This window comes from Ahaetulla prasina, chromosome 2 (genome assembly GCF_028640845.1).
Source record: "Ahaetulla prasina isolate Xishuangbanna chromosome 2, ASM2864084v1, whole genome shotgun sequence".
In the NCBI taxonomy this organism is placed as follows: Eukaryota; Metazoa; Chordata; class Lepidosauria; order Squamata; family Colubridae; genus Ahaetulla; species Ahaetulla prasina.
This window is the reverse complement of record NC_080540.1, coordinates 227,081,975-227,108,312: the sequence shown is the minus strand read 5'-3', so window position 1 is coordinate 227,108,312 and position 26,338 is coordinate 227,081,975. Positions and strand designations below refer to the sequence as shown.

Below are 26,338 nucleotides of genomic sequence, written 5' to 3'. Positions count from 1 at the left end.
AAATAACCAGATGTAGCATTAAGCCTGTCTGAAGCAGTAGCTACCTTAATGTCATAATATAGCAAGAAAGCCCCCAATAATTTTATCTATTATCTAAAAAGTTTTGAAGTCATTGTAAGTAAATGGGTATTTTTTCAGGGAGCATTTGTTTGATGGAGGATTACTTGAATAACTCGTTATTGTGAAATTCAGTAGAAATACTTCTTTCACCATAAAGCCTACTCTCAGCTTTTCTGGTTTTCAGCCAGTCTGCTCTTTGCTTTAAATTTAATATAATCAGTTTAGACACTGTCCAACTCTAACAAAGTCTCCAACCTGTCAATTCTTAGCCCTTTCTTCCTTCCATGTAGGAACCTACTTCAAGTGGTGGCTTTGAGTTCTTCAGACATCGCAGTATTAGTTTGTCTCAATCTGGAGAGACACTTCCAGCTGGCAAATTTAACTTGCAAAAAACGCTGAGCATGCCATCTGGCCCATCTGGCAAAAGGTAATCAAGTAGAAGAGAATATATATCTCTTGCTATGTATTTCATTGCATCACCCCTACATATATTAAATTACAGAGATTATTATTACGTTCCTGATCTATTTGATGATGAAATTTCACAGTACTCCAACTTGATTCCTAGAAAATTAGGCCAAACCCATAAATAAAATGGAAGTTAGTCTTTGATGTTAACCTTCTTATTTTCCCACCTTTGTAGATTGAGTAAGGAAAGTGATTGTGCTGAGAACATGTACATCGACATGATGCTGTGGAGACATGCTCGCCGTCTTCTGGAAGAAATCAGGCTTAAGGACCTTGGCTGTTTTGCTGCCCAGCTGGGCTTTGAGTTGATAGGCTGGTTGTGCAAAGAGCGCAACAGAGCTGCCCGTGTGGAGGATTTTGTGTCTGCCTTGAAGACATTACACAATGATTTTCTTTGGCCATTTCCCATTATTCCAGTGTGCTCTATAAATTCACCTTTGAAGAACGGAAAATGTAGAACAGGTATCTTATCCTCCCTTTCGTTTAATTTACCAGAATTTAAATGTAACTTTAGAGTAAATGGAGTCTTACAGCGCTGTTACCTTTCATTTTGTGTTTTCAGATCAGATGATAATTTTCATATTTGTACCAAATTCATTGTTGGTGCTACCATATAGGCAAATGTAGCAGGCATTTTGAATTCAAGTGATGTTGCACTTTAGCGTGTTACGATTAAACATGTTTAATTCAGTCTTTGAAATTAAACTGTATTTAAACAAGAATAAAAACATATAGCAAGTAATTGTTGGAATTGATACTCCCTACCTGATGAATGTTACGATATGTTCATAGGAAAGTAAAAAAATCAGTTTGGTTTTATTGTGTGCAGGTTCCACTATATGTGGCTTTATTAATCTATACTGAAGCTTATGGTAGGCATCCTGAAGTAGTAGGAGTTGGTTACAAGTCCTTGAAATGAATTAAGCTTGAAATCTTAAATAACATGTTTAAGGCTGGAACAACACCTCGTTCACATGCTCTCATTTCCAGTAATAGGTGAACAACTCTTAAAATCACAGTCTGCTGACAGCTTTTTAAACATGGAAATAGACTCTGGCATCCCAGGTGTACCAAGGAGTCATAGCTGGTTTGGTGCCATCAGCTCCTCCCAAAGAGAGATGGATACGGCATCTTCCCATGGCCCTCAAATGCAGGAAGCATTCCTCTCACCTTTGTTAAGTAAAGTGGGTGAGTTCTTTATTCTGATATTTGGCTTTCTTTTAGGTGATTCTGGGTATTTTATCTGAAAATAAAAATATACTTTCCATATATAACAGCAACTGCCATTTGTTTCTTCATCTTTCTTGGAAATAATCCAGAAGGATTAAATAGCAGAGAAAAAACAAACCAATAATATATGTATGAATTCATATTTAGAATGAATTCAAAATAGGAATTCTATTGGCAGCAGCAATCTAGAACTTCATCACAAGATAGCATACCTATATGTATAGTGATCATGCTAGTCTCTTTTGGAATAAGCAGTGTTCACAAAGTGTAGAAAAAGAATAATTAATATTAAATTTGGGGGGAAAGTTTATTTATATCCCACCTTTATTATTTTTATAAACAATTCAAGGTGGTGAACATATGGTATCTAATCCTCCTTCCTCCTCCTATTTTCCCCACAACAACCCTCTGAGGTTGGTTGAGCTAAGAGTGAGTGACTGGCCCAAAGTCACCCAGCTGGCTTTCAGGCCTAAGGAGGGACTAGAACTCACTGGTACCCTAACCACTAGAACAAACTGTCTTGTTCAAATCAACATCATTCAGTGTCTGTCTTTATAAACTATCACTAAACTTCTTAACTTGCTGTTCTTAAGGATATCATTAAGCACAACTTCTTGAAAGTCCTCTTATTCTCAACAAGTTTACTCTTTGTATATTTGCTTTGCTATTGGATTCACATTCATTCTCTCTGTACAGATAGTCCTTCCTTAACACAGGTTCTTGGAACTGACAACTCCACCACTAAGCAATCGTAAAATATACACAAAGTGGTCATAAAATACAATGTGTGACAGTACACATTCGGTACCGACTGAATGTGGCAGTTGTAGTTGCAATTATTAAGCAAATCCTGTGTAGTCATTGTGTGACATCACATGATTGCCATTTGTGACCTCCTGCCGGCTTCTCCCTTGACTTTTGTTGGAAGCTGGCAGTGAAGGTCACACATGGTGATCTGACTGAGGGACACACAGCCATTGTAATTGGAAGCTGATTGCCAAGTGCCTGAATCTTGATCCTCTGACTAAGAGATGCTTCAATGGCCACAACTATAAGGAACAGTTATAAGTCTCATTCAACACCGTTGTAACTTCAAATAGTTGTTGAATGAGCTGTTGTTGAAAGAGGATTACCTATATGACTAACTTAATTTGTGCTCAGTTCACTGTTATTCAGCACCAATTCATTCTTACCCTACCTCTTGTTTTACAGCATACACTTCTTAAATATCCCATAATATAGTCATACCTATAGTAATTCTCATTTCCATGTTGCATGTTAGGGAGATTCATGCTTTAGTACACAACTGTTTTAACCTTTTTCATTAAACAACCATTCCTTGCAGCAGAAAACATGCCACCCTCAGCCTTTCTTCTAGTGTTTACATATTTTAAATTTTGTTTCCTCATTTCCCCTTATTTAGTAAAGTCACTTATTTGCTACTATTTTGGCTACTTATGTATAACTTGTTATTATTCATTCAGTTTTCCCAGAGAAACACAATTATCTTGTTTTGATGCATTAATCTTTTTAGATACACATTCATGCATCACATAGACTAGTATTCACTGCAGATGTGGTACTTGATAATATGACATCATCTACATACCAAAATACATGCAGGTTTCATACTTTCCACATTCCACAAGCATCCTTATATATTTATCCATAAAAAAATATTAAACAGCCAAGTACTCTATATTGATGAGATGCAGTTTTTGTGCACATTTTAAATAAGTCACAGAGGCATTGAACCATCTATATTTGTTTTGCTTTTATTTGACAGGTGACGAGGGGAGCATTGGCTCTGCCACGGATCTGACAGAAACAAGCTCTATTGTGGATGGAGACTGGACTATGGTGGATGAAAATTATTCCACCTTGAGTCTGACGCAGTCTGAATTAGAACATATCTCTTTGGAGCTAGCCAGCAAAGGGCCGCACAAATCACAAGTTCAGCTGCGGTAAATGTGATGGGAGTTTGTATTGTCATTGGGATTCCTTTGAGTTATTCTTAGCGGATGGGGACCAAGAGTAATATCCCGTGGGGAAAAGAGAATGTTTCTGTGCCTTAGAAAGTGGCTTTGGGTCTTTTTGTAGGTATTTGCTTCATATTTTCATGGAAGCTGGATGCCTGGACTGGTGCATGATCATAGGCCTCATCCTTCGAGAATCTTCAATCATCAATCAAGTGTTTAGTCTGGCGCAGTCTTCAGAGGTTGATGGGGAAATGTTGCAGAACATTAAGACAGGACTGCAGGCAATAGAAAGATGGGCTTCTACAGACTGGTGAGTTGCATGAACCTCCTTTCACTGTACATATGATTTAAGCTGCTTTTCTAAGAAATAGCAGTAAACAAAGAAATAATATTGTTTAACTTATTCAAAATTTAACAGATAGCAAAACATAATTTCAATGCTTAACCTCTCTGAGGACAGTATTCTATATGTTGAAATATTACATATAATACTTGGTATAATTTATCAGTGGAATTATTTTGTAACTGACTGACTGTTCCTATCAATATACTTGACAAGAGTTCTTACTTCAACATTTGAAGATGTGTAATATGAACAGAGAAGTTATGTATCCAATGATATTCACAGTATCTTGAATTAGCATATTTCTCATAGTAAAGCAGCACTTTGTAATACCAAACTTTGGTTTAATTTGAAAAAGCTAGGAAGCTCCAGGACTGTAGATTAGATGGGAAGAAAAACAAGAACCATCTCCACCAGATAAAAACATTGAAAAACCTCTTGCAGGTTGACATAAAAAAATAAAAAAATTAAGTATATCCATGTGATTCACTAGAAACCAAGCTGAATTTTAGCAAAAATTTAAGCATCGTATATATTTTCATTGTGCAAAGGGCATCCACCTGTTGGGTTGGCTTACTACACCAAATTAATAACTAGAGAAGGATAGTTACTGAATCTGCAGTCTTAAAATGTTTGAGCTGATTGATTATTTTCTATTTCTATTTCTATTATTTTATGTTGTTTAGTCCTGGCTATAAGCCATTTTTAACCATTATCAAGCCACAGCTGCAGAAACTGAGTGAGATATCGGAGGAACAGGTGCAACAGGAAGCCTTTCAGCCTACAAATCTATCAAGAGTGGCTGAACAAGCCAGTCCAAGGGCAGAGGAGAACCGGATTTCAACTAATCACAGCACTAGTCCTCAAAGTGACACTGGTCCTAATACTTCAATTCGACCTGATGAGGACATGATTGGATTGGAAAAGGAAGACCATCCCCTTCAGGAAGGCAGTTATGATTGTACTGTCTCCTGACAGCATCAAACATGATAACTGTTTTAGTAAAGCTTCATAATGATGGTATTGAAGAATACTGCTTTTGGAAGAAAGTACAGTAATCTTTTTTTCCCCAAAACATACGTTTAGTTTTGCTTTGTTTCTGTTTTTAATGAATACTTTTTTTTTACATGAGTAGAGAATTTCCTTGAATTTGTGAATGCTTTCCCAGTAATTTCTTCAGTTATTTTGTTTATCTGATTGTATGAAAAGCAGCAATATTCACCTGTATTCCAAGATTTATTTGAAGCTCTTGTAAAGTCTTTCTCTCTTTTTACTTAATCATGCAGAACACCTACTCTGTATCAGTGTATATGATCTTTATTGTGTTTGGTTTTTTTTTGAAATGAAAGGAAAAAAAATCTTGGAGACAATTCTAAGATTTACCCATCTGCACCATCTCCCAACCCAATTTTTGAACCAAAACTTGAACAAGTTGACAATGAAGCTTGCTGGGATGAAATTTTGATGCATTCTGTGTAGTTTAATTGCCTAAAGGAAATGATGGCCTGATTAAGCTAAATTCTGTTCTATAAATTATGCAGGTATCACAAATTTGACATCACCAAATATTATATATTAAAAATTGTAAAATACCTTGTATCTTTTGTGAATACTCTTGTATATTTTCAAGTTTACTGTTTATGCTTTCGGTCTTTGCTCCACAGTGTAGAGTAGCTTTTTCTATCTTGCATGTTTGTACTTTTAACTCCAGGAAAACTAAAAGTAAAATTGCACTTCTATCAGAATGCAACTGACTTTCATCTGGCATTATTTACAGCTTCGTTTCATCATTTAGTCTGTTCAGATCCATTCTGAGCAAAAATATTTTAAATGAATTACTGAATCCTTATTTATTTCAATTGTAAAGATGCTTTTCTCAAGATTATTTTTGTGTAAATAAAACCAATTTATATATTACTGCTATTAAGACTTTGTAATGGCAATGTACAGTGTATATATTTAAGCCACCATCTTGCTAATATTTTATAATGCATATACTTGTAACTAAAAAATGTTTATTTTAACTTTCATACAACAATATTATGAAAAACTGGCTGCAGCAGAATCTCATGTTTGCTTGAGGTACTTATTTTTTCAATCTGCTGACTCCAGATTGGTATTATAAATACTGGTGTGTAATATTAAATACCTGTAACAGTATTAAAATTTAAATATTGTATGGCTTGTACTGTGCAGTTGGGAAAAATGCAACACTACTACTTTTTCTACAGAAACCTAACTTATTTTTATAATATGGGTGTAATTAATACATACATGGACCAAAATCATTTATCTTTTAGGTAGTATGAGAATCCGCATCAGCCACAGTCATAGTTCATGAAATTCTCCATGCGAATTCTGAATGAATATATTATGAACAGTCCAAAATATTGCTTCGTAACCTTAGCAAATCGAAGGTGGGTCTCAGTCTTCAACTCCCAGAATTCTCAGCAATGGTTATATTGGCTGTGGAATTCTGGGAGTTGAAGTCCATATAACTGGAATTTGCTAATGTTGGGAAATCTGGTCAAGAGGGTCAGCAAAAAAATACTGGTTATGACTTTATATTTTTGCTTAGAAAGGCATGGTCATGTCTTTTTATTGATAAATGTAATTAGACAGTTTTTATTGCTGTTGTGTAATCTTTACCGTTGGTAAGACTATAAGTAGTGGTACATGTGCAATAACTTTTAAATAAAATATAAAGGGGTGGAAATTACCTAATTTTTCCATACTTCTGACATTGTATTTTGTCTACCATCATGGGTGCAAAAATTGTCACTTTTCTTACATCAGAAAGAAGAGTACTTTTCTGTACTATAGTGTTGAACATATTAATAGCTATTACCACCACAGCATTAAGCACTACACTGCTGTAGTTCCAGCCTGAGCAGCTTCCCCCCCCCCCCAATAGCATTCATCAAACGGCTTTATTTTCAGTGCTCTTATTTCTGTTACTTTCAATAAGCCCTTTTCACACCTCTATAATGGGGACATCCTCCTCCTTTGGAAGTTAAGCAGGTTCCTTATCTTACTTGATATTCGCATTAGAAGACGGATGTTGCCCTGAAAGTAGAAATATTCCCAATTGACCAACATACTGTTGTGCCTCGCTCGCTCCCCCCAACGCAGCCGGGCCCCTCTTATCTCCTGCCAGACGCTGATAGTGCTGAAGAATGTCCTGGCATGCCTCCAGCCCTCAGCCTTGGCACCATGCCCGGACAGGCCGAACATCCCTCCGATAGCATGTGCACCTGAAGTCAGCCACGAGCTGGGATTACCAACAGCTGGAGACGAAACGATGCAATGGATAGATCCACGCTTCCGGAGAATGGAGAGGCGATGTCACCAAAAGGAAGGGAGGGGCAGGCCTGGATAAGTGCTGAGTCATGCACACCCCATGGCCTATATAAAGGATCTGCTTTCTGGCATTCTCTGAGTCAGGCAAAGTCTAACTTGGATTGCTGAAGTCACATCCTGGTCTCCTGCCTGCCCTGAGAACTCTGACAGAACTTTGGTAAAGCTGCAGAGGCTTTGCAGCCACGCTTGATACGGACTTCCCCGACCCGGCCGTCAGAGGAGGAGTGGGACACGACATCACCCCTCTGAATAAGCTGCATAATACTTTTAAAAATTGAAGAGGGGAGAGGTTTAAATAGTTAAATTGACAATAAATATAAGAGGAAAGATTCCACATTTGCTTTGCAGCAGATCTAAAATTGCATAGAAACGGCTACTTGAGCCACTTTCTAAAGCTCCAGTTCAAGAGGAATGTTCAATAGTCTTCTTTTAGTGGGACAGATGATCCTACAAGGAGTGTCTTCTCCAGTTTAAAGGAGAAACTGAGTCACATTTGTTTTTTATGATGGAATGAGATCCGCACACATGGACAATTCCAGTGGACTTCAAAGCAATAGGGTTTTCTTCCTGTTGCTAGGAGACAGTGCAGGTCCTGGTTCCTGCTTGCATCTGCTTTCTCTCCAAGCAACGAAATGATGAGAATGGGAAGAGATTCAATTTAGCTAATAGATTAAGCAGTAAAGACTTTTCACCTAAATCTGATGGAAGAAATTACTATAGCATGCATATTATTCATTTCATTGAGAAAGGAATTGCCGTTGATTGGAAAGAATACAACTGCCTGGTCTAATGAGGTGGTACAATTATTTGAAGTAGGGAACATTCTCCTTTCGGCTGACTTCAAAATGGAGGGCCGTATTGTAGAATTCCTGCAATTCAAAATCTTCTGGCAAAGTACTGCCATTCTGCAATTGTACCAGCCGGCTACTGCAAGAAGCAAAAATAAAGGCGTATGATCTCTTCCCACAACCAACTCTTATTCTCTGTCCTAGTTGGCAGCAGCCATGTGAGCAGTTTGAAATTCAAATTTAGGAGGAGAACTATATATTGAGATACATTTACGTCTTGTCTCTAACAATAGTAGTCAATAAATCTTCAAGTGGCAGCTCGACTAGCTGGATTTCCTTCAATATTTGAAGTCCTCAATTCCGAGATTTACCTTATTTTTCTCTCCCTTCTCAACTAATTTTCTTAAATGTCCTTTTAATAATGTTCTCTTGTTTCCACCCTGCACTCTGATTCCTTTCATCATTCTAAACTGTTTCACACTTTGCTTCCAAATTCCTAGTGTGTTCACTGTTTTAATCTGCTACTGACACATGATGTTACTGTTCTCACAAATATATCATGATCTTGCTGCCAAAACAAAACATCTCACATTTCGATCTCTTTGACCTTTTCGCTACCTCTGATATGGCAAATCACAGTTCCTTCAGAGTCATTCCCTTAAGGTCTCAAGTTTCATGACAAACCCCCTTGCTGGGGGGGTGGGGTTGTTTTGGCTGCTTTCAACTTTAGTTATTTAACGTTTCTATTGGTTATTATTTCTGTGCCTTAGTCTTGTCTCCCTGTAGATGTCATCCCCTACCCAATTCCATTAACTCCTCTCCTCTGAAATAACTGGCCTTGTAAGTAGACTCCTGTGCCTATTAGTTTTTCTTTCCACAAATACAACACAGATATATGGTGTCATCACTTTCTTTCCAAAACCAGTTATCATAGTTTTGAGGCTTTATTCCTGCATTAAATATGAGCTGAGTAATTTTAAGCCAGTCATGCTTTCTCAGCCCAACTCACCTCACAGGGTTGTTGTTGGGAAAATAGGAAGACAGAGCTGTGTTGGATGTGGTCAGCATCTTTAATTTCTTATAAAGTAAGAAAGGTGGGATAATAAAATCAAATAAATAATTGCAGCTGTTCCATCCCAATGTGCCCTCTTTCCTCATAAAGATAGATCTAGAAAAGCTGAGGGAAGTGCAATGTAACTTGTCAGGAGTGATTTACTTCCTTAACAATATTAACATCTCTGTTTTGCGCAAGCCTAACAAACCAGTTGCCAAGAGGGAGTACTTACCTGGAAACTCTTTCTTCATTAAGATAATGTTACTTAATACAAATTAATTTTATATGTCTTCCTTTTTTCCTATTTCTGACGATTGTGATTCCATGTGTCATCTCAAATGCAGCGTTCTGCGGATGAACTAAACTCCCAACTTCTAATTTCTGACTAGCAGGATGACTCTGATATTCCATTTGCCTGAAGGTTTCAGGTTTAGGCAGATTGCCACATTCACTGACCTGGGAATAAGTTTTATTGAACTCCGTAGGACTTCTGGTTGGCCATGTATGGACTTGTGTTACCAATGCACAACTTTTGGACAAAAGGTGAAAACTTCTAGATGAAATGCCATTTGTACACAGGCGATAGCATACTTAATGAACACAAAAGTACAGCTCTGCACTTTCTATTACATACAAGGAATTTAAAACTATACTTCCATCATTGTTTCTCAATCTTGACAGCTTTAACCTCAACTCCTTGAATTTCCCAGTCAGCATGCTGGGGAATTAACACAAACCTAATGCCACCAACAATAGGAAACACAGTATTAACACACCATTTATAAAGATTCAATAAGTCAGCAATTTACAATAGAATAAGCTTTCCATTCCCCCCGCAAACATTCAGAATTTTAAAGTGCACCATGTTTTTTAGAAACTGTAAAAATATAATATAGGTTATAAATAAATACAGCTTACTCAACAACAGTAAATGTGATAAAATATCGTTAAAATGCAGGAATTCACAGAAAAAATGCATAGTATTTGTGCTATCTTAACATTCAAATGGTTAGTGGACTTTTTATATGCATTTGTAAAAGATTGGCTCTACTAACTCCACACATGTGCCATTATGTGGTACATGTAATATTGTATTACATTACAATATTACGTGTATTGATGTATTATATCACATATAGTTTATTGCTTTGGCTTGGTTTTGTTGAACAAAGAAATAAGAAACAAAACTTGTCTACAGTTCTGATAATTAAATTTTTGAGTTTCCTAATCAGAAAAGTAAGCTGCTATTGAGCAATGGAAATAACAGATTTTCAGTAATACAGGTAGTCCTCAAGTTATGAATGTAATGGAGTCTACCCATTCCATTCGTAATCCAAGGATTCATGGGAATGAATTTTGTACCTTGGAAGCGATCACTCCCTCCTTTCACCCACACATTCACTAATCAAATGCATGCCTTGTTAAGTGCACATGAGGTATATTGGGGTGGGGAAGGCCATGGGGGGACCTAGTGATGGAACAGGTCACCTGCTTCAGACCACCCAAGACCTCTCCCGATCCACAGATATCTCATTCTTCCTTCCCTGAGGTCTCCACAATTGCCCCCCCCGCATCCTGCCACACCAGGTGATTTACCTTATGAAGATCGGTCTCCTCTCCAGCTTGTTTCTTTGCCTGCTTCCTCCTTTCGTCAGCAAAGGGCTTGACGAGGCCTCTGGCGATGAAAAAGGAAGCACGAAAAGGCCACATACAGCCTTCCGGGCCTCCTTTCTTCACTAGAGATCTGCTTGATGAAGCCTCTGGCGATGAAAAATCATCAAGTGGATCTCTGATGAGAAAGGAGGCTTGGAACACCACGCACAGCCCTCCAGCAAAGCTCTTGAGGATTGCGACCCTTTAGCCCTTTTCAAAAAGCCTTTGCCAGTAGGAATAGATCTTTGGAGGGATGCGCCCCATCCTCCCAAGCTCCACCAAAAGCTTTTTGCAAAGGGCTGCCAAAGCCTACAGGAGCACAATCTCCCTGCAGGCTTCAGCAAGGAAACAACAAACTGAGGGAAGGCCTGAAGCCTTCCATCCGTTTGCAAATGTCCAGGCCTCAATTTGCAAAGAATAGAGGCCTAAGGTGCGAGATCACATGAGATCAGTAGCACAAGATCTTGCATGATCTCACAGTACATTAGGCCTCTGTTCTCTGTTCTCTGAAGCCTGATGCAATGAAGCAGGCAAAGAAAGTGCAACAGAGAGGAGATCTTCGCAAGGTGAGTTTCCACAGGGGAAATGCCTGTGAAGACCTAGCTGGGGGTGGAGGGGGGAGTAGGTGGGGCAAATGTTGCTGCGGTCATTTGGAAGAGCGAACAACTACTGTGGTGCTGCAATATTCATAATTTCAGACTTGTTTGTAAAAGCTTATTGCGTAACTTCGAACATTTGCGAAGGGAACACTCGAAACCCGGGAGTTACCTGTAATAATTTTCATGCCTTGATCCTGTTAGTTTGCAGCAATACAACCAGCACTCAACTAAACAATTCAGCAGGATTCATTTATATAAGAAACTTCTTTATATACAATACCCATGCAGCAGAAGCCAGGACCAGAACTCAGAATGCAGAAGTATAGAATCAATAATCACAGAAGCACTCATATATTTATTTTTATTTATTTATTTATTTTGTCACAACAATATATTATATATATATATATATATATATACATATATATATATGTTTTCTGAGGTTTTCGCGGGTGTTTGTATGTAGGTCTTTGGTTATTCGGGTTTTCTTCCGCGTAAAATTGGAGGTGTCTTGGCAACGTTTCGACGAAGTCTCATTCGTCATCTTCAGGCTTCAGCTTCGTGCTTCTGGGAGCAATGTGTGATTGCAGCTGTTTCTTCCTTTCTCCTAGAAGCACGAAGCTGTAAACACCTAGCCTGAAGATGACGAATGGGATTTTGTCGAAACGTCGCCAAGAAACTTCCAATTTTACGCGGGAGAAAACCCGAATAACCAAAGACCTACATATATATATGTACACACACACACACACACATATACAATATTTATTTATTTATTTATTTATTATTTATTATTTAAATTTTTATACCGCCCTTCTCCCGAAGGACTCAGGGCGGTTCACAGCCTGATAAAAAATACAACATAATACAATATAAATACGATTAAAATATAATTAAAAAACTTATTAAATTGGCCACGATTAAAATTTAGAATAAAAACCCATTAAAAACCCATAAGTTTAAAAACTAACCCAGTCCAGCGCGGATGAATAGGTGAGTTTTAAGCTCGCGACGAAAGGTTCGGAGGTCCGGAAGTTGACGGAGTCCTGGGGGGAGTTCGTTCCAGAGGGCGGGAGCCCCCACAGAGAAGGCCCTTCCCCTGGGCGTCGCCAGACGACACTGTCGCGCCGACGGCACCCTGAGGAGTCCCTCTCTGTGAGAGCGCACGGGTCGGTGAGAGGTATTCGGTAGCAGCAGGCGGTCCCGTAGATATCCCGGCCCTATGCCATGGAGCGCTTTGAAGACGTTCACCAACACCTTGAAGCGCACCTGGAAGGCCACAGGTAGCCAGTGCAGCCTGCGCAGGATAGGTGTCATGTGGGAGCCACGAGGGGCTCCCTCTATCACCCGCGCAGCTGCATTCTGGACTAACTGAAGCCTCCGGATGCCCCTCAAGGGGAGCCCCATGTAGAGAGCATTGCAGTAATCCAGACGAGACGTCACAAGGGCGTGAGTGACTGTGCATAAGGCATCCCGGTCTAGAAATATATATGTATGTATGTATGTATGTATGTATGTATGTATGTATGTATGTATGTATGTATATACAGATCAGTGAATCTAAGCCACACCGAAGCTCCGAGCTGTCTGGGTCACCAAACAGTCCCCATTGGCTGACCTGTTACCATGTCTATTCCAATTCATGAACCCTTATACTGTACATTGACAGGTCCTAGATAGTCTTTAGTTTTATAAAGTAAAGGAGATATTTGGCCAAAAGGTGGCAGTAGCAAACTTTCTGTACTTTTGCCAAGCCAACTGTGTGGATGTGCTAGAGAAATTGGAAGGAGTTGAGTGACTTTCAATGGGTGTGCATTGGGTGACTTATAAGAATAGCTCCTGGGACCCCTTTTGGCAAAGTGATTGTGTTTGTGTTGTTGCCTTGTGCCAATTTAACAGGCAGTGGTCAACTCATATGTAAAGCATCCTAATCTAAGTAATATGCACATCTGCCAGAGAAACTCTGAGCCTGAGATCCCAAGCCCTTAATATGGAAGCTTCAGGGAGTGTTGAATCACTCAATACTGAACTCCAGTGTTACCCGACTTTCCTGAATCCCGATTATAAAACATGAATTCTAAGGGATCAGGTTTCTTTTAGAAAAGTTTGCTATTAGTGATTATAGAAGGAAACCTCTTGGTCAAATCACTGTGCACTCTGCCAGCCTTCTTGTGTAAGTTCAGTGAGCGTTTTCTTCAACATCTTTGAGAACATATTTGTTTTGCTGTATTTGACAGTTGACGAGGGAAGCATTGGCTCTGCCGAGGATCTGACAGAAACAAGCTCTATTGTGGATGGAGACTGGACTATGGTGGATGAAAATTATTCCACCTTGAGTCTGACACAATCTGAATTCCTAGTGGACAACCATTTAGATATGAGCCAGCAGTGTGCAGCAGCTGCTAAAAAAGCCAACACAGTTCTGGGCTGCATAAACAGAGGGATAAAATCATGATCACGTGAAGTGTTAGTGCCACTTTATAATGCCTTGGTAAGGCCACACTTGGAATATTGCATCCAGTTTTGGTCGCCACGATGTAAAAAAGATGTTGAGACTCTAGAAAGAGTGCAGAGAAGAGCAACAAAGATGATTAGAGGACTGGAGGCTAAAACATATGAAGAACGGTTGCAGGAACTGGGTATGTCTAGTTTAATAAAAAGAAGGACTAGGGGAGACATGATAGCTGTGTTCCAATATCTCAGGGGCTGCCACAAAGAAGAGGGAGTCGGGCTGTTCTCCAAAGAACCTGAGGGTAGAACAAGAAGCAATGGGTGGAAACTGATCAAAGAAAGAAGCAACTTAGAACTAAGGAGAAATTTCCTGACAGTTAGAACAATTAATAAGTGGAACGACTTGCCTTCAGAAGTTGTGAATGCTCCAACACTGGAAATTTTTAAGAAAATGTTGGATAACCATCTGACTGAGATGGTGTAGGGTTTCCTGCCTAGGCAGGGGGTTGGACTAGAAGGCCTCCAAGGTCCCTTCCAACTCTGTTTATGTTATGTTATGTTATGTTATGTTATGTTATGTTATGTTATGTTATGTTATGTTATGTTATGTTATGTTGTTATGTTATGTTATGTTATGAATTGGAACATAGCTCTTTGGAGCTAGCCAGCAAAGGGCCGCACAAATCACAAATTCAGCTGCGGTAAATGTGATGGGAGTTTGGGATTCCTTTGAGTTGTTCTTAGAGGAAGGGAGACCAAGGACAATATCCTGTGTTTCTGTGCCTTAGAAAGTGTCTTTTTGTAGGTACCATAGTTGCATCATATTTTCATGCAATCAGAAGCAGGATGCCTGGACCAATGCATGATCACAGGCCACATCCTTTGAGAATCTTCAGTCATCAATCAAGGGTTTAGTCTGGTGTAGTCTTCAGAGGTTGATGGGGAAATGTTGCAGAACATTAAGACACGACTGCAGGCAGTAGAAAGATGGGCTTCTACAGACTGGTGAGTTGCATGAACCTCCTTTCACTTTATATTAGTTAACTGCAAATGAACCTGAACTCCTTTTCTAGGAAGAGTAGTGTTTTAAATAGAAGACATGGCAAAAATCAATCCTTAATGTTTAATCTCTTGAAAGAAGTAATTCTGTATGTTGAAAGGTAATGGCTGGTTTAATAGGTCTTAATATATTGTGGAATCTTATCATAAATGACTTCCTATTTAAATTGTTGACATTTCATTGACCCACAATAAAGGATATATCCTGAATTAATCGTTGTTTTTCTTCTAAACACAATTGTTTTGAAAGAAAATTGTTTTCTTGACATTTCTAATATGTTCTTGGATATTTAGTGTACAGCATGCGTATACATCACACAGTTTATAGACATAAAATAATGTAGGATAAGTACCTATTGATACTTATTTTACAACATTCTCCTGTTACATTTCTTGGTTAATTAAGGTTGAATGGCATATTGAATAAATACGCAACCACAACACCTGGACATTTGAGCATCCCACACAATTTATTGAACTCTTTTAACAAGATAATCTAAATTTCCATCTCATTGACATCTATGAAACAAAGGCACTTTTTTTCATCAAAGACGTAAATTCTACCACACATTATGGAGTGGAACATTCTTCTACACATAAGGTTTTGTAACTAGCTTGTTATAATTAGCCATTATATTCTAAGAAATTGAATCAGTATAAGTCAATGCTTATCTGATTTACAACTACAAATAATTTTTAGACTGTCATGCCAAATGTTAAAGCTTGAAAATATTGAAGAACTACTTCCAAATCAATGAATGCTTTATCACATTTACTTGAAGTGATTATAAACTAGATGTTACCTCTGTTGCTCATGTTTATCACTTTCTGCCATTCACAATTTAGTATCGTATGATTTGATATTCTAGTAGCAATGTTAGATTCCATTATGAATTCCAAGAACTGCATAAGATACCATTGCAACTTAACTAATCAAGATGCTTACATAACATTGCTTTTTTACTTCAAATACTATCAACTTCCTTAATTTAATCTCCAATAATAGTGCAGAAACTCTCCTAAATTCCTGATAGTATGGCCTCAAAGGCTGCAGATTATGGAAACTGAAATCTAAAAGGAGGGCTCAAGTTTGAAGAAATCTGTGCATGGTACTTGGAACATTGCTGAGATTTTGGCTTTAGAAGTTTTAATATTGAAGAACAGTCCAGTCCATAATGATGATGTTCTTATTGCAATTTATATACAGTTACATTTCTGGTGATTCTCAGTCCTTGCACCACTAACAGAATAAATATAAAAACAAAAATTAACTAGAATTATATATAGTCAATCCAGTGTTCACCTCAGCAGCTAATCTGACCTGTTCCAAAGACCTTACTAAAGAGCTTTTGCAGCTCTCTGAAAATGCCATAAAGGGTTGTCTGGCTATCAGGGTAAGCTGATACAAAGAAGGGGACTCATCACTGACATGTCTCAAACTGGGGAATTGCTGGGGAATTCTGGGAGTTGCAAAGCATCCCTGGCCTGCTCTTGAGTTGCCATAGGCCAGTGGGGATGGAAAACCCGTGAAATGGCACAGCAGCCAAAGACAGATGCACATTCCACACTTATCTCTCTCAAGGCTGTATCCCAGGGTTACCTACAGCAACCAAAGGGGAATGACCTCTACAACCCGTGAAATTGCTCCATTGGCGAATGTGATTGATGACACACCCTGGGTGGATGGGGGAAACAGGGTCATAATTGGAATGTAAATTACATAGGGTCAGAGCTGGCTTCACTTGGGAACGTGCCAACATGAAGCTCCTAATAAATAACTAGATATCTTTTGAAGCTTGGCTTGAGACTCATGATTTAATGCTTGGCTCGAGACTCATGATTTAATTAGGGCATCCATTGGAACCCTGACATTCACTTTAAAGTTGCTAAGGTTGAGAAACACTGCCCTAGGCCTAGATGATAAAAACTCTCCTCCCCTTTTACTAAACGAATGAGATTCAACCTGAATAAGATTTCATGTTCCTGAGTCATGTAGAGCTTTAAAAGTGTCAAACAGGGATCTGAACTGCCTTTAGAAACCAAGTGGCAGCCAATACGGTTCCGAAACAGTGGTTACCTTGCATCCATAACTACTTAAGCTGTTGAATTTACCAGAACTCTTCTGTTGCTTTACCATGCCTAAGTTTTTTGTTTTTATTTTTTGGATGCTTTCAAGTCCCTGAAGTTTTCTTGGCCAGATTTCAGAAGTGGTTTTCAATATCTAGGACTTAGGGAGAAATTGGCCCAAAGTCACCTAACTGGCTTTGTGCGTAAAATGTCTTTCAAGTTACCATACAATAAAATAATTTATCATTTTTTTAAAAAAATTCTCTAAAATTGATGCACAGAGGAGAAAATACAATGAATCAAATGGCTGGGTTAGCTTCCATTTGATACTTTTTAATAAAGATTTAAATGGTATCTCTCCAAAATTCAAGAACCCCCTAATCGATAAATCAGATCCCAATGTCTATCCCTCCTTTCTCTTAGCAAAGAGAAAATACCTTGTATCAAGAAAACTTGATTTACTTTAAAATTTATTTTCCTTCTGCCCTGAGGTTCCTAATCTTTGAACACTGTTCAGTTTTCTTGATACAAGGTACTAAAAGAGCAGCTATATAACAGAAGGAAGAGCCAGGTCTGGCCTCATCCAATCCCTATTCTATAGAACATGAATGGAACAGCAATGACCAATTATCCTTTTTTTACTTCAAATTCCTCATAACAGCATTCGTTTCTCAAATTATTTGTAAAATAGGGGATCCTTGACAATCCTTGCTTAACAACCATTCATTTAGCGACCATTGGACATTACAGTGGCACTAAATAAATGGTATATTATGACCGGTCGCTGAAGTTACTGTCATTGGAATATCAAAATTTGGGTGATTGGCAGTTGGCCTGCATTTACAGTCAGAGGGGACTTCGATTCCCCCATTCATCTCTGCCCATTTGGTCTTCAGGTCTGGAGCAGCAAAGATTACAATATTTGGGAAGTTGGATGTCCTTCCCCCAAGGATTAACCCCTTGGCCACAGAGAAAGTATGTCAGGCTACTCTGTACTACAGCTCCTGGAGTGTTCTCTCAAGGACTCTGGGGTTACTGCCTTAGAAAAGTCCATGCAAGAAGACTAAAAAAACCTTAACGCTCTTCTGCAGAGGCTCATACCAACTTTACAGTTTCTTCAGCTTAGGAATTGTTTATTCCTATTTTTTGGTAAAATAAATTAATTTTTTTTTGCACATAGACAAGGGATCAATAATACAACTTGATTTCCCCATAAGTTTTCCTAATTTTATAGAAACTTGCAGCTTCCAATGGAGTCTAAATGACACTCTCCTGAAATATCAGGTAAATAATAAAAATAATTGTAAGTAACCAGTTCAGTAGTTAACTAATGGGCATATTATCACCAATAATATGTGTGTGTGTGTGTGTGTATGTGTGTGTACAGGAGACCAGAATGGTAACTCAGTGCTTAGAAATATAGTGCTAGATGCTTACACTGGATGAACAGGACACTGTTTTGCTCATATACTACTTGATTGCCATAGGGAAGTCAGGGAAATATGGACTTTACTCTCATAGGCGTAAAAGAATCCAGAAAAAAGAAGGAAAAAGAAGTAAAACTGGAACACACAAACTTAAGATTTCAGTGAGATTGACTATCAAGTTTGTTGGCATTATAATTAAAAGAGCTTTACTTACATAGTGCATTCAAAATGAATATCATTATTGCAGCAATTACCATTAACAGTTCCATATTCTTCATGATAGCCTTAATGATGCTTAATTACAATTCCTTAGTCAATGAGAACACATCAAAATATTAAGCACAAGGCAGCACTTGTATTATTTAAAGGCAGTAAAGTATGTTATTTTGTGCTTGTAGCTCCAGTTCAAAAGCTCCTTTTATTGCAAAACCCCAAGAACAGCTGTTCTAAAGCTACTTTCCAAAAGGCAGTTTCATGTTATAATGTCAGCAGGTGAAGGGACTATTCAAGTGGCAGAAACTGGTGATATACATATATATATATATATATTTGCATTAAAGAAACACAAGGCCTCCTTTCCCAAAGAGGTCTTATCAATACTGCCATTAAAATATACTTGTGGCTAAATTATTCCTCATAGCTTTTCTTTCAGTCAGGAATGCCATCTTTTCCAACTCACCCAAGCTCCCTATGAACAAAAGTGGCATCCAGCAATTGAGAGACAATTGACCTTTTTGTAATTTCTAGATTAAAAGATAAACTGGTCATAGGTAGAAGTCCAGCTTAAGGGATAAATCCAGTTGGGCAATCTTTCCAATAAAGCATGTAACTGAGATGACTTTTGATCTTCTCCAAAAAAATAATGGTTAACTATAGCAAGGGTGACCATTCCTTTCGTGGATTTGTCTGAACCCTAAAAAGAGAAAAAAGCAAATAAGCTCATGTCTGATTATTTGAATCCTATTCTTATTCAGCACTGTGTAATGGCAGAATTCAAAACTTGCAAAGAATGAACCAAAGAGTATAATCAGCTGGAGAAACCAAAGTTTTAAAGAATTCCAAGCTGCTCACTGAAACGGTGTTAAAGTGGCTGTTTCCAAAACAAAATGTTATTTAAGCCTGAAGCAGGATGTATAAGCACTATAGCTAGCAAATAAAATTGAATGTAGAAAATGTTTAGTCCCCATTAAAAAAACTGAGGAAGTGAACCTTAATTCAAACATACAGAGCAGAATATCAAGACATTCTGTTGCTTTTCTTTTGCCAATATCATTCTACATCAAAACGTAATTCAGACTCTATATATATAGATAGAAAAAGTGCTCATATTTTATAGACATGAAAGCAGTTTGAGATTTTGCTATTAAGTAAAGGACACCTTTCAATAACTTCTCTCCAGTACTAGACAAATTCTAATTTGCTTCTCTGGTAATATATGAATAGTACAGTATATGCTACCCCGTTTGCATCTACTAATATAACCATGTCAGTAAGTCAATGACAGATAATTTATACAATCTTAGTGAGTATCTGGAAACAACACAGCGAGTTTCAAGTAAGCAAATACAGGAGTACAGGATTAATGTCTATTTGCTGGTAGCATAATTGCAGGAATCTAATATTCAAGGGCATATTTGATTTAATGTATTCCTGAAATGAAAGATAAAAACTTGTCATGTCAAGGACACTTAAAGAAAATGCATATTAAAATTAATAGCACTAGAAAGCAATTGTGTGTTAACTTCAAAAGAGGAAGATGAATTAAACTGTATCCAAAGGGCAAACCATTTAACAGAAGACGAGAGGAGAGATCTAAGAAATAAATGTGATGTTTAAAGAACAAACTCACCTTCAGCTCGATCCAAAAGTGCCAGGGCCTGGCATGGAGCCCACGTGAATAATACACAAAGTAGTCTCCAATCAGACTATTAACAACAGGAGTTCCATTTCCAAGAGACCAAGTGGACAGTGTTGAGCCTTGATGTAGTCGAAGATATAATGCCATGTGGCTTGAACCTGAAGCAGGTGATAAACAAAATATCTCTATATGAATTCAGAAGTGTTGTAAGTGTTGTACCTTGATGAAGGTATCTATTATTTTATGTACACTGAGAGCATTTGCACCAAGACAAATTCCTTGTGTGTCCAATCACACTTGGCCAATAAAAAAAAAAGAAAAAAAAAGAAAAAGAAAAGGAAGGATAGTGGAGCTGCCCCCGTTTTTTTCAATCTAAAGCAAATTATACACCAATTGCTTATTTAGGTTTTTGTAATATCCTGGAAAGGATATTTTCCTAATCTCTGGATTAATTTACGACCTATGCTTTTAAAAACCTAGGAAATTTTTAATGCATCCTAAGAAGAGACTGGCACACCTCTTATAGCATAATTTACAGAATACAGAATAACACAGCTAGAAGGGGCCTTGTAGGTGTTCTAGCCCAACCCTCTATTTGAGCAGGTGACCCTATGCCATTCTGGACAAATGACTGTCCAATCTTAAAAACTTCCAGTGATGGAGCACCCATAACTTCTGGAGGCAAACTGTTCCAATGACTAATTGTTCTCACTGTCAGGAAATTTCTCTTTATTCTAGGTCTCTCTTTGATAGGTTTCCACCTGTTATTTCATGTCCTGTCCTTAAGTGTTCGTACACTTGTGACTGCATGACTGTAACTTTGTTGCTTGTATCCTTGCAATTGATATTGATATTGATTGTTTCCTAGTATGATTTGATTGCTTATTTGTACCCTATGACTGTCACTGGGTGTTGTGCCTTGTGATTCTTGATGAGTGTATATTGCCTTTTTATGTACATCGAGAGCATATGCACCAGAGACAAATTCCTTGTGTGTCCAATCATACTTGGCCAAAAGTGCTTTGCTTATCATAGTCAAAAATATGTTCAGATACAGCCTGTAAAATGCATGTTGTATCTGATATGCTGTATTCACGCTGATGGCTATCTCTGACAACTTGACTGAAGATGCCTGATTTAATATGACATCATAATTGGATAAATAATTAGATGAATTAAATAATTTGCCATTGCTAACTAGTTGTTATGATCAAATAATTCCCCATAAGAATTCTCTCAAGGCAAGGAAGGATGAGATGTTCACCCACCTATTACTTCAAAGGTTAACTTTGTAGAATCCCATTGTGTTTGCTCTTTGGAAAGAAGCTGAAAGCGAACGGGGTTTCGGGGAGTAATTGCTGGTGCAGGAAGATACCATGTTTTCCTGTTAAAAAAGTTATTTAAAAAAAAAAAGAAGTTATCAATGTAATTAACCTTAAGAGTCCTTTAAAATATTTCAAATTGCTGTTTCAGATTAATTCTGTTTCACAAAGTATAATATGGCTGAGTATATTAAAACCTAAAATGCTACTGAATATGCAAAATGTTACAGGTTTACATGCAAAGGAAATCAAAGCGATTAGCCTTTTTCATCTTAATATAAAAATAAAAGGATAAATCTGTCAAAGTAGTGTTCGTCAGAATTTTTTTTTAAAAAAAAAGCCCACCCTTGTTTATCAGATTCCCCAGGAAATAATGAGAAAAGGGTCAAACTTTTGCTCAAAGCAGAAAACTTTCACAAAGCCGAATGACAAGAGTCCCTATTACACAGAGACAGGAATAACTCTGATAGTATTACTGACAGATGAGCGCCAAGCTTATTCCGAAAATATTAGGATTCATTACCACTCTTTAAATGTAAATAGAAAAGGGTGCAGAAGGACAAAATACAGCTTCCCAATAGCCGGAATGCTGCTGCATGGCACCCAGAACATTCTTTTTTTCTTCTTTTGTGCTTTAATGTCAATGTTGAACCCTGTGACTGCTTTGTTTCTTGACATAATTTCAGAACTGGTTGCCACTAACTTCTTCTAGGGTTGAGAGAGAAGTGCTGGCCCCAGATCACCCATCTGGCTTCGTGCCTAAAAGAGGACTGGAACTCACACTCTCCTGCTTCTAGCCTATTGCCTTCATGCTGAAGATCTGTTTTGCCTTTCAAGATCAAAGGGATCAAAACAAAAAACCCTTCCTGTCCCGTGCAAGAAGTTTTAGGAAACCCCGTCAGTCCAGCAAAAGATACAGTAAGAAAGAAAAATATCACTTCTTCTCCCACTTTTCAAAGCAAATTCTAAACCACATTTTCAGATCTTTCCAGTCTGACTGTGGCTTTGCTATGGACATATTTTGCAATTGGTTTCCTTCTGGTAGCATTTTGTGCAACAGGTTTACCGATTCACTTGAAGATACTGATTTTTCAAAAGTATTATATCAACAATAAAATGAATTGGTTCATTAGGTGAGATCACAACCAACCGAAAAAAGTAGTTCACGGGTAGAATCCAAGGAAACCCACAGAGGGGGGATCCTTCCTCACATGTGGCTGCAATAGAGTCATTGAGCTCAGGCAGGTGGGGTGTAACGAGCGATATCCCACTGTAGTCCATTCCATTCATCCATATTCCAGAATCACTTTTTTCCAAATGGCCATCCAGGCTATGAAATCTTCTGTTTAAATGCTGGAAAAATGACAAGACAAGAAGCCGCTAAGACTTTGCCAGCTGTCCATGAGGCAGATACAAAGTAGCTCGTTGGGGCAAAGGGTGTCCTTTCTTTATGAACGTCTGGGTGACTTCTCAAATATGCAATATGAGTGTTAAATCTGACTGTGCTTGTTGCACTAGACATTTTCCTTTCTATACTTTTGGAAACCTGCAAAGCTGTCTGCATGATAGTCAACAGCAGGAGTGTTAAACTCGATTTCGTTGAGGGCCCCATCAGGGTTGTGTTTGACCTCAGGGGGCCAGGGTAGGCTTGGCCAGCTCAAATCATTCCTGTTGGGGGCGCCTGTGGTGGCCCGAGTGCTTTGCCAGCGAAAATGGGCTCCCAAGCTCCATTTTTGGCTGCCATGGCCTTCTGCAACCTTCTGCCAGTGAAAACGGAGCTTGGGAGGGCCGGCCAGATCCGACTCCCAGGCCTTGAGTTTGACACTCCTTGTCAACAGCATACTAATTGTTGCTAGTCATGAAAAAATAATTATGATCACAGCTTGGACTGAAAAAGCTAATAATATTATGAAAGCAAGGAAAGGTCAGAGAGGAAGTTATTGAGTGAGCGAGTAGGATGATTATCAGTTTATCAAGTTATAAATAGTAATAGTACACTCTGGACACCAGCATGTCCACTCAAGGTTCAAATAGTTTTGCAGAAATGGCTGCTGCTGTAATCTGCTCAGAGTTGCCTTAAACCACCAGATGGGTGGCAAATAAATATGATAGTCTGGGTATGTGACAAACCATAATAATCACAACTGTCCACTGTGATTTACCTGCTCCAGTGAAGACAGCAGACATGGCAAATCAAGCGACATAAATCACTACAAAAATTTGATCCCTTTTCACAGTAATAACAGTTTTCACAGAATATATTTGTCAATCTGCTAGCCTCAATTCCTAAAATAGTGCTTAACATATTTTATATTACATTCTGATACACACACACACACAGAGAATGTACAGAATGGTAAAATGCTAATTTATTACCTGGTTAGGAATATGCCTTTTTGAGAGAAACCAGAAGTGTTGCAGTGAGACTGGCTGGAAAATAGTGGGCTCTGACGAGCCTCGCGAAAATCCAGCCAGACAAACCATTGTTGGGGGGTCTTCGGACTGGAACCGTACTGTAGGGACGTTGAAGAAGGAGAAGTGCCTCAGATGACTAAGAGGAACAGGCAAGTACCTTGAAAGGTCGGAGGGAGCTCTTCGAACCAGCAGAGGGGGTGGCAGCCGTTAAAAATGACCGCTTTGAAGCTGGGGCAACCATAATAAGATTTTGTGCAGGAGCGGTGTTTGGACGGAGTACTGGTACCGGGTGAATGATTGGCCAACTCATAGGTAAAAAAGGAATTAAAAAAAAACTTTAAAAGGTGTCTCGGAGAGGAAATGAGCAGCTATTTGGCACTTGGGAATTTTAATGGAGCAAGAAGAATAAAGAGGAAGTTAAAAACTAAAACCCAGAAAAGAAAACTTTATATTTGGATTTAAAATTGGATTTGGAGAAATTAAAACTGATACAAGAAAAAGAAACCCGAGGGAAAGTACTTTTTAATGAGGATTTGAAATAATTTTGACAGTTTTGACATTTGAAGGAAGAACAAAGAGGAAGTTAAAATATCAAAGCCCAAGAAAGGAAATTTTACAACTGGATTTAAAACTGAATTTGGAGAAATTAAAAACAATAGAAGAAAAAGAAATTTGAAAGAAAATATTTGCTATGTGGATTTAAAATACTTTCACAAGCTGGATACTTTGTAGTTCTGAGAATTATGGATTGGAGAGAGACATCTGCTGGTGGAAAGAAAGCACTATAACAACAGGCTTGAAAATTGAATTAAATAACAACAGTGAGTTTGATCACTACAAGAGCTGTAAGAAATTTTAAGAAGTATTTGTTTCTATTTAAACGGTTTGGTCTCAACTTCTAAAGGAGGTGAAACACAATAAAGCTTTAAATTGGAATGGATTGGACAAATATTTGTACTGGATACCATTTGGAAATTAAAAAGAGACTATATGGATTAATTAAGTATAAAAATATCAGTAATTTTTTAAACTGACAATATGGAGTTTTGGATGTGTGAGGAATTAATTGAGATGTTTAAAAACGTGCATGAATCAATAAAGGGCAATAAAAAGTTAGAAACTTTGTTAGAATACACTAAACAGGAAAAGAGATTATAAATGAAAAGCAGAAAACAATATTGAAGGAAAGGAATTGAAGATAAAAAGTTAGATGATTACACTGGGATTAACAGTGGCAAAAAAAGAATGGATTGGGGGAATATTTTCCAAAAAAGAATCAATCAAAGGGAAGAGAAGAAAATGGGGAAAAATTAGGTAAAAACTTGGGGTGAATTATGCAAGTAATAGACTCAAAAGTTAGAGAAAAGATCTAGGAGAAAAGATATAATAAATATAAGAATAAAAAAAAGAAAAAGAAGAAGACAAGAGAACGGAATGAAGGGAGAATTCCTTAAGAAGTAGAACTCTGGAGAGACCAAGAGAAAATGGTTAAAAGGGGAAGAATAGTGAAAAGGAGGAAGGGAAATAAGGTATATATTAGTAGATCTAAGGGAACTGTATTAACATTAGTAATTGTAAATGTAAAAAGTAAATATGATGATGCATATTGTGTATTGTAAAATGAACAGCAGATGAAATATGAAGTGATGATTTGGTTGAGTTATGAAAATAACCGAAATTAAGAGATAAAATTGAAACGTAAAAAAATGTGATGAGGATTTTGAAATAAGTTGTAAATGATGAAATCAAATAATTAACTGATGCTATAATAAGAAATCAAGAATTAAGGGTGGATGATGATATTACTTATTAGGTGCTTAAAAGATTTAAGATAAGATGTGGGTGGTCAATTAAATTAAAGGGTTTCAATGTAAAAATTGAATAAGATGAAGTGTACAGTTTATAGCCAAAAAATGTGATGGGGATTTTAAGAAATATATTTTATAAATGGAGAAATAAGATAATTAATTGAAGTAATGCTAAGAAATTAGGATTTGAAGGGTGGATGGTGATACTGTTTATATATTATGTATTAAGAAGAGATTAAAATAAGATAAAAGAGTAGGGAAAAAATATCATGGCAGAAATTGAAATATGCAAATTGTATTTGGAAAAAACAAAACATAAGATTGGAATAGATTATAAAAATCAATATATAATTATGTTATAAGTTGTATAAGATGTGACCCAGTCAATACTCTGTTC

The 26,338-nt window shown here is 37.6% G+C and overlaps 2 protein-coding genes across 4 annotated transcripts in view; one reads left to right on the top strand and one right to left on the bottom strand.

The window, feature by feature from the left end:
- The window catches only part of RIC1 (RIC1 homolog, RAB6A GEF complex partner 1), a 51,956-nt gene extending 45,699 nt beyond the window's left edge, over window positions 1-6,257 (top strand). The window contains exons 21-26 of the mRNA XM_058166191.1: window positions 351-487; window positions 704-990; window positions 1,519-1,716; window positions 3,545-3,722; window positions 3,859-4,047; window positions 4,767-6,257. Of these exons, the coding sequence (XP_058022174.1) occupies window positions 351-487; window positions 704-990; window positions 1,519-1,716; window positions 3,545-3,722; window positions 3,859-4,047; window positions 4,767-5,055 (1,278 nt within the window). The 3' untranslated portion in view covers window positions 5,056-6,257. The remainder of the gene's footprint in view (window positions 1-350; window positions 488-703; window positions 991-1,518; window positions 1,717-3,544; window positions 3,723-3,858; window positions 4,048-4,766) is intronic.
- Window positions 6,258-15,244: 8,987 nt separating this feature from the next.
- Window positions 15,245-26,338, bottom strand: part of ERMP1 (endoplasmic reticulum metallopeptidase 1) — a 38,027-nt gene continuing 26,933 nt past the window's right edge. For 2 of the 3 annotated variants that reach the window (XM_058169372.1, XM_058169371.1), the window contains 4 exons: window positions 22,869-23,071; window positions 21,665-21,780; window positions 20,388-20,554; window positions 15,245-19,451 (listed from right to left, as the gene is read on the bottom strand). In XM_058169372.1, coding sequence (XP_058025355.1) covers window positions 19,287-19,451; window positions 20,388-20,554; window positions 21,665-21,780; window positions 22,869-23,071 — 651 coding nt within the window. In that variant the 3' untranslated portion in view covers window positions 15,245-19,286. The remainder of the gene's footprint in view (window positions 19,452-20,387; window positions 20,555-21,664; window positions 21,781-22,868; window positions 23,072-26,338) is intronic. The other variant, XM_058169370.1, reaches the window with a different exon arrangement.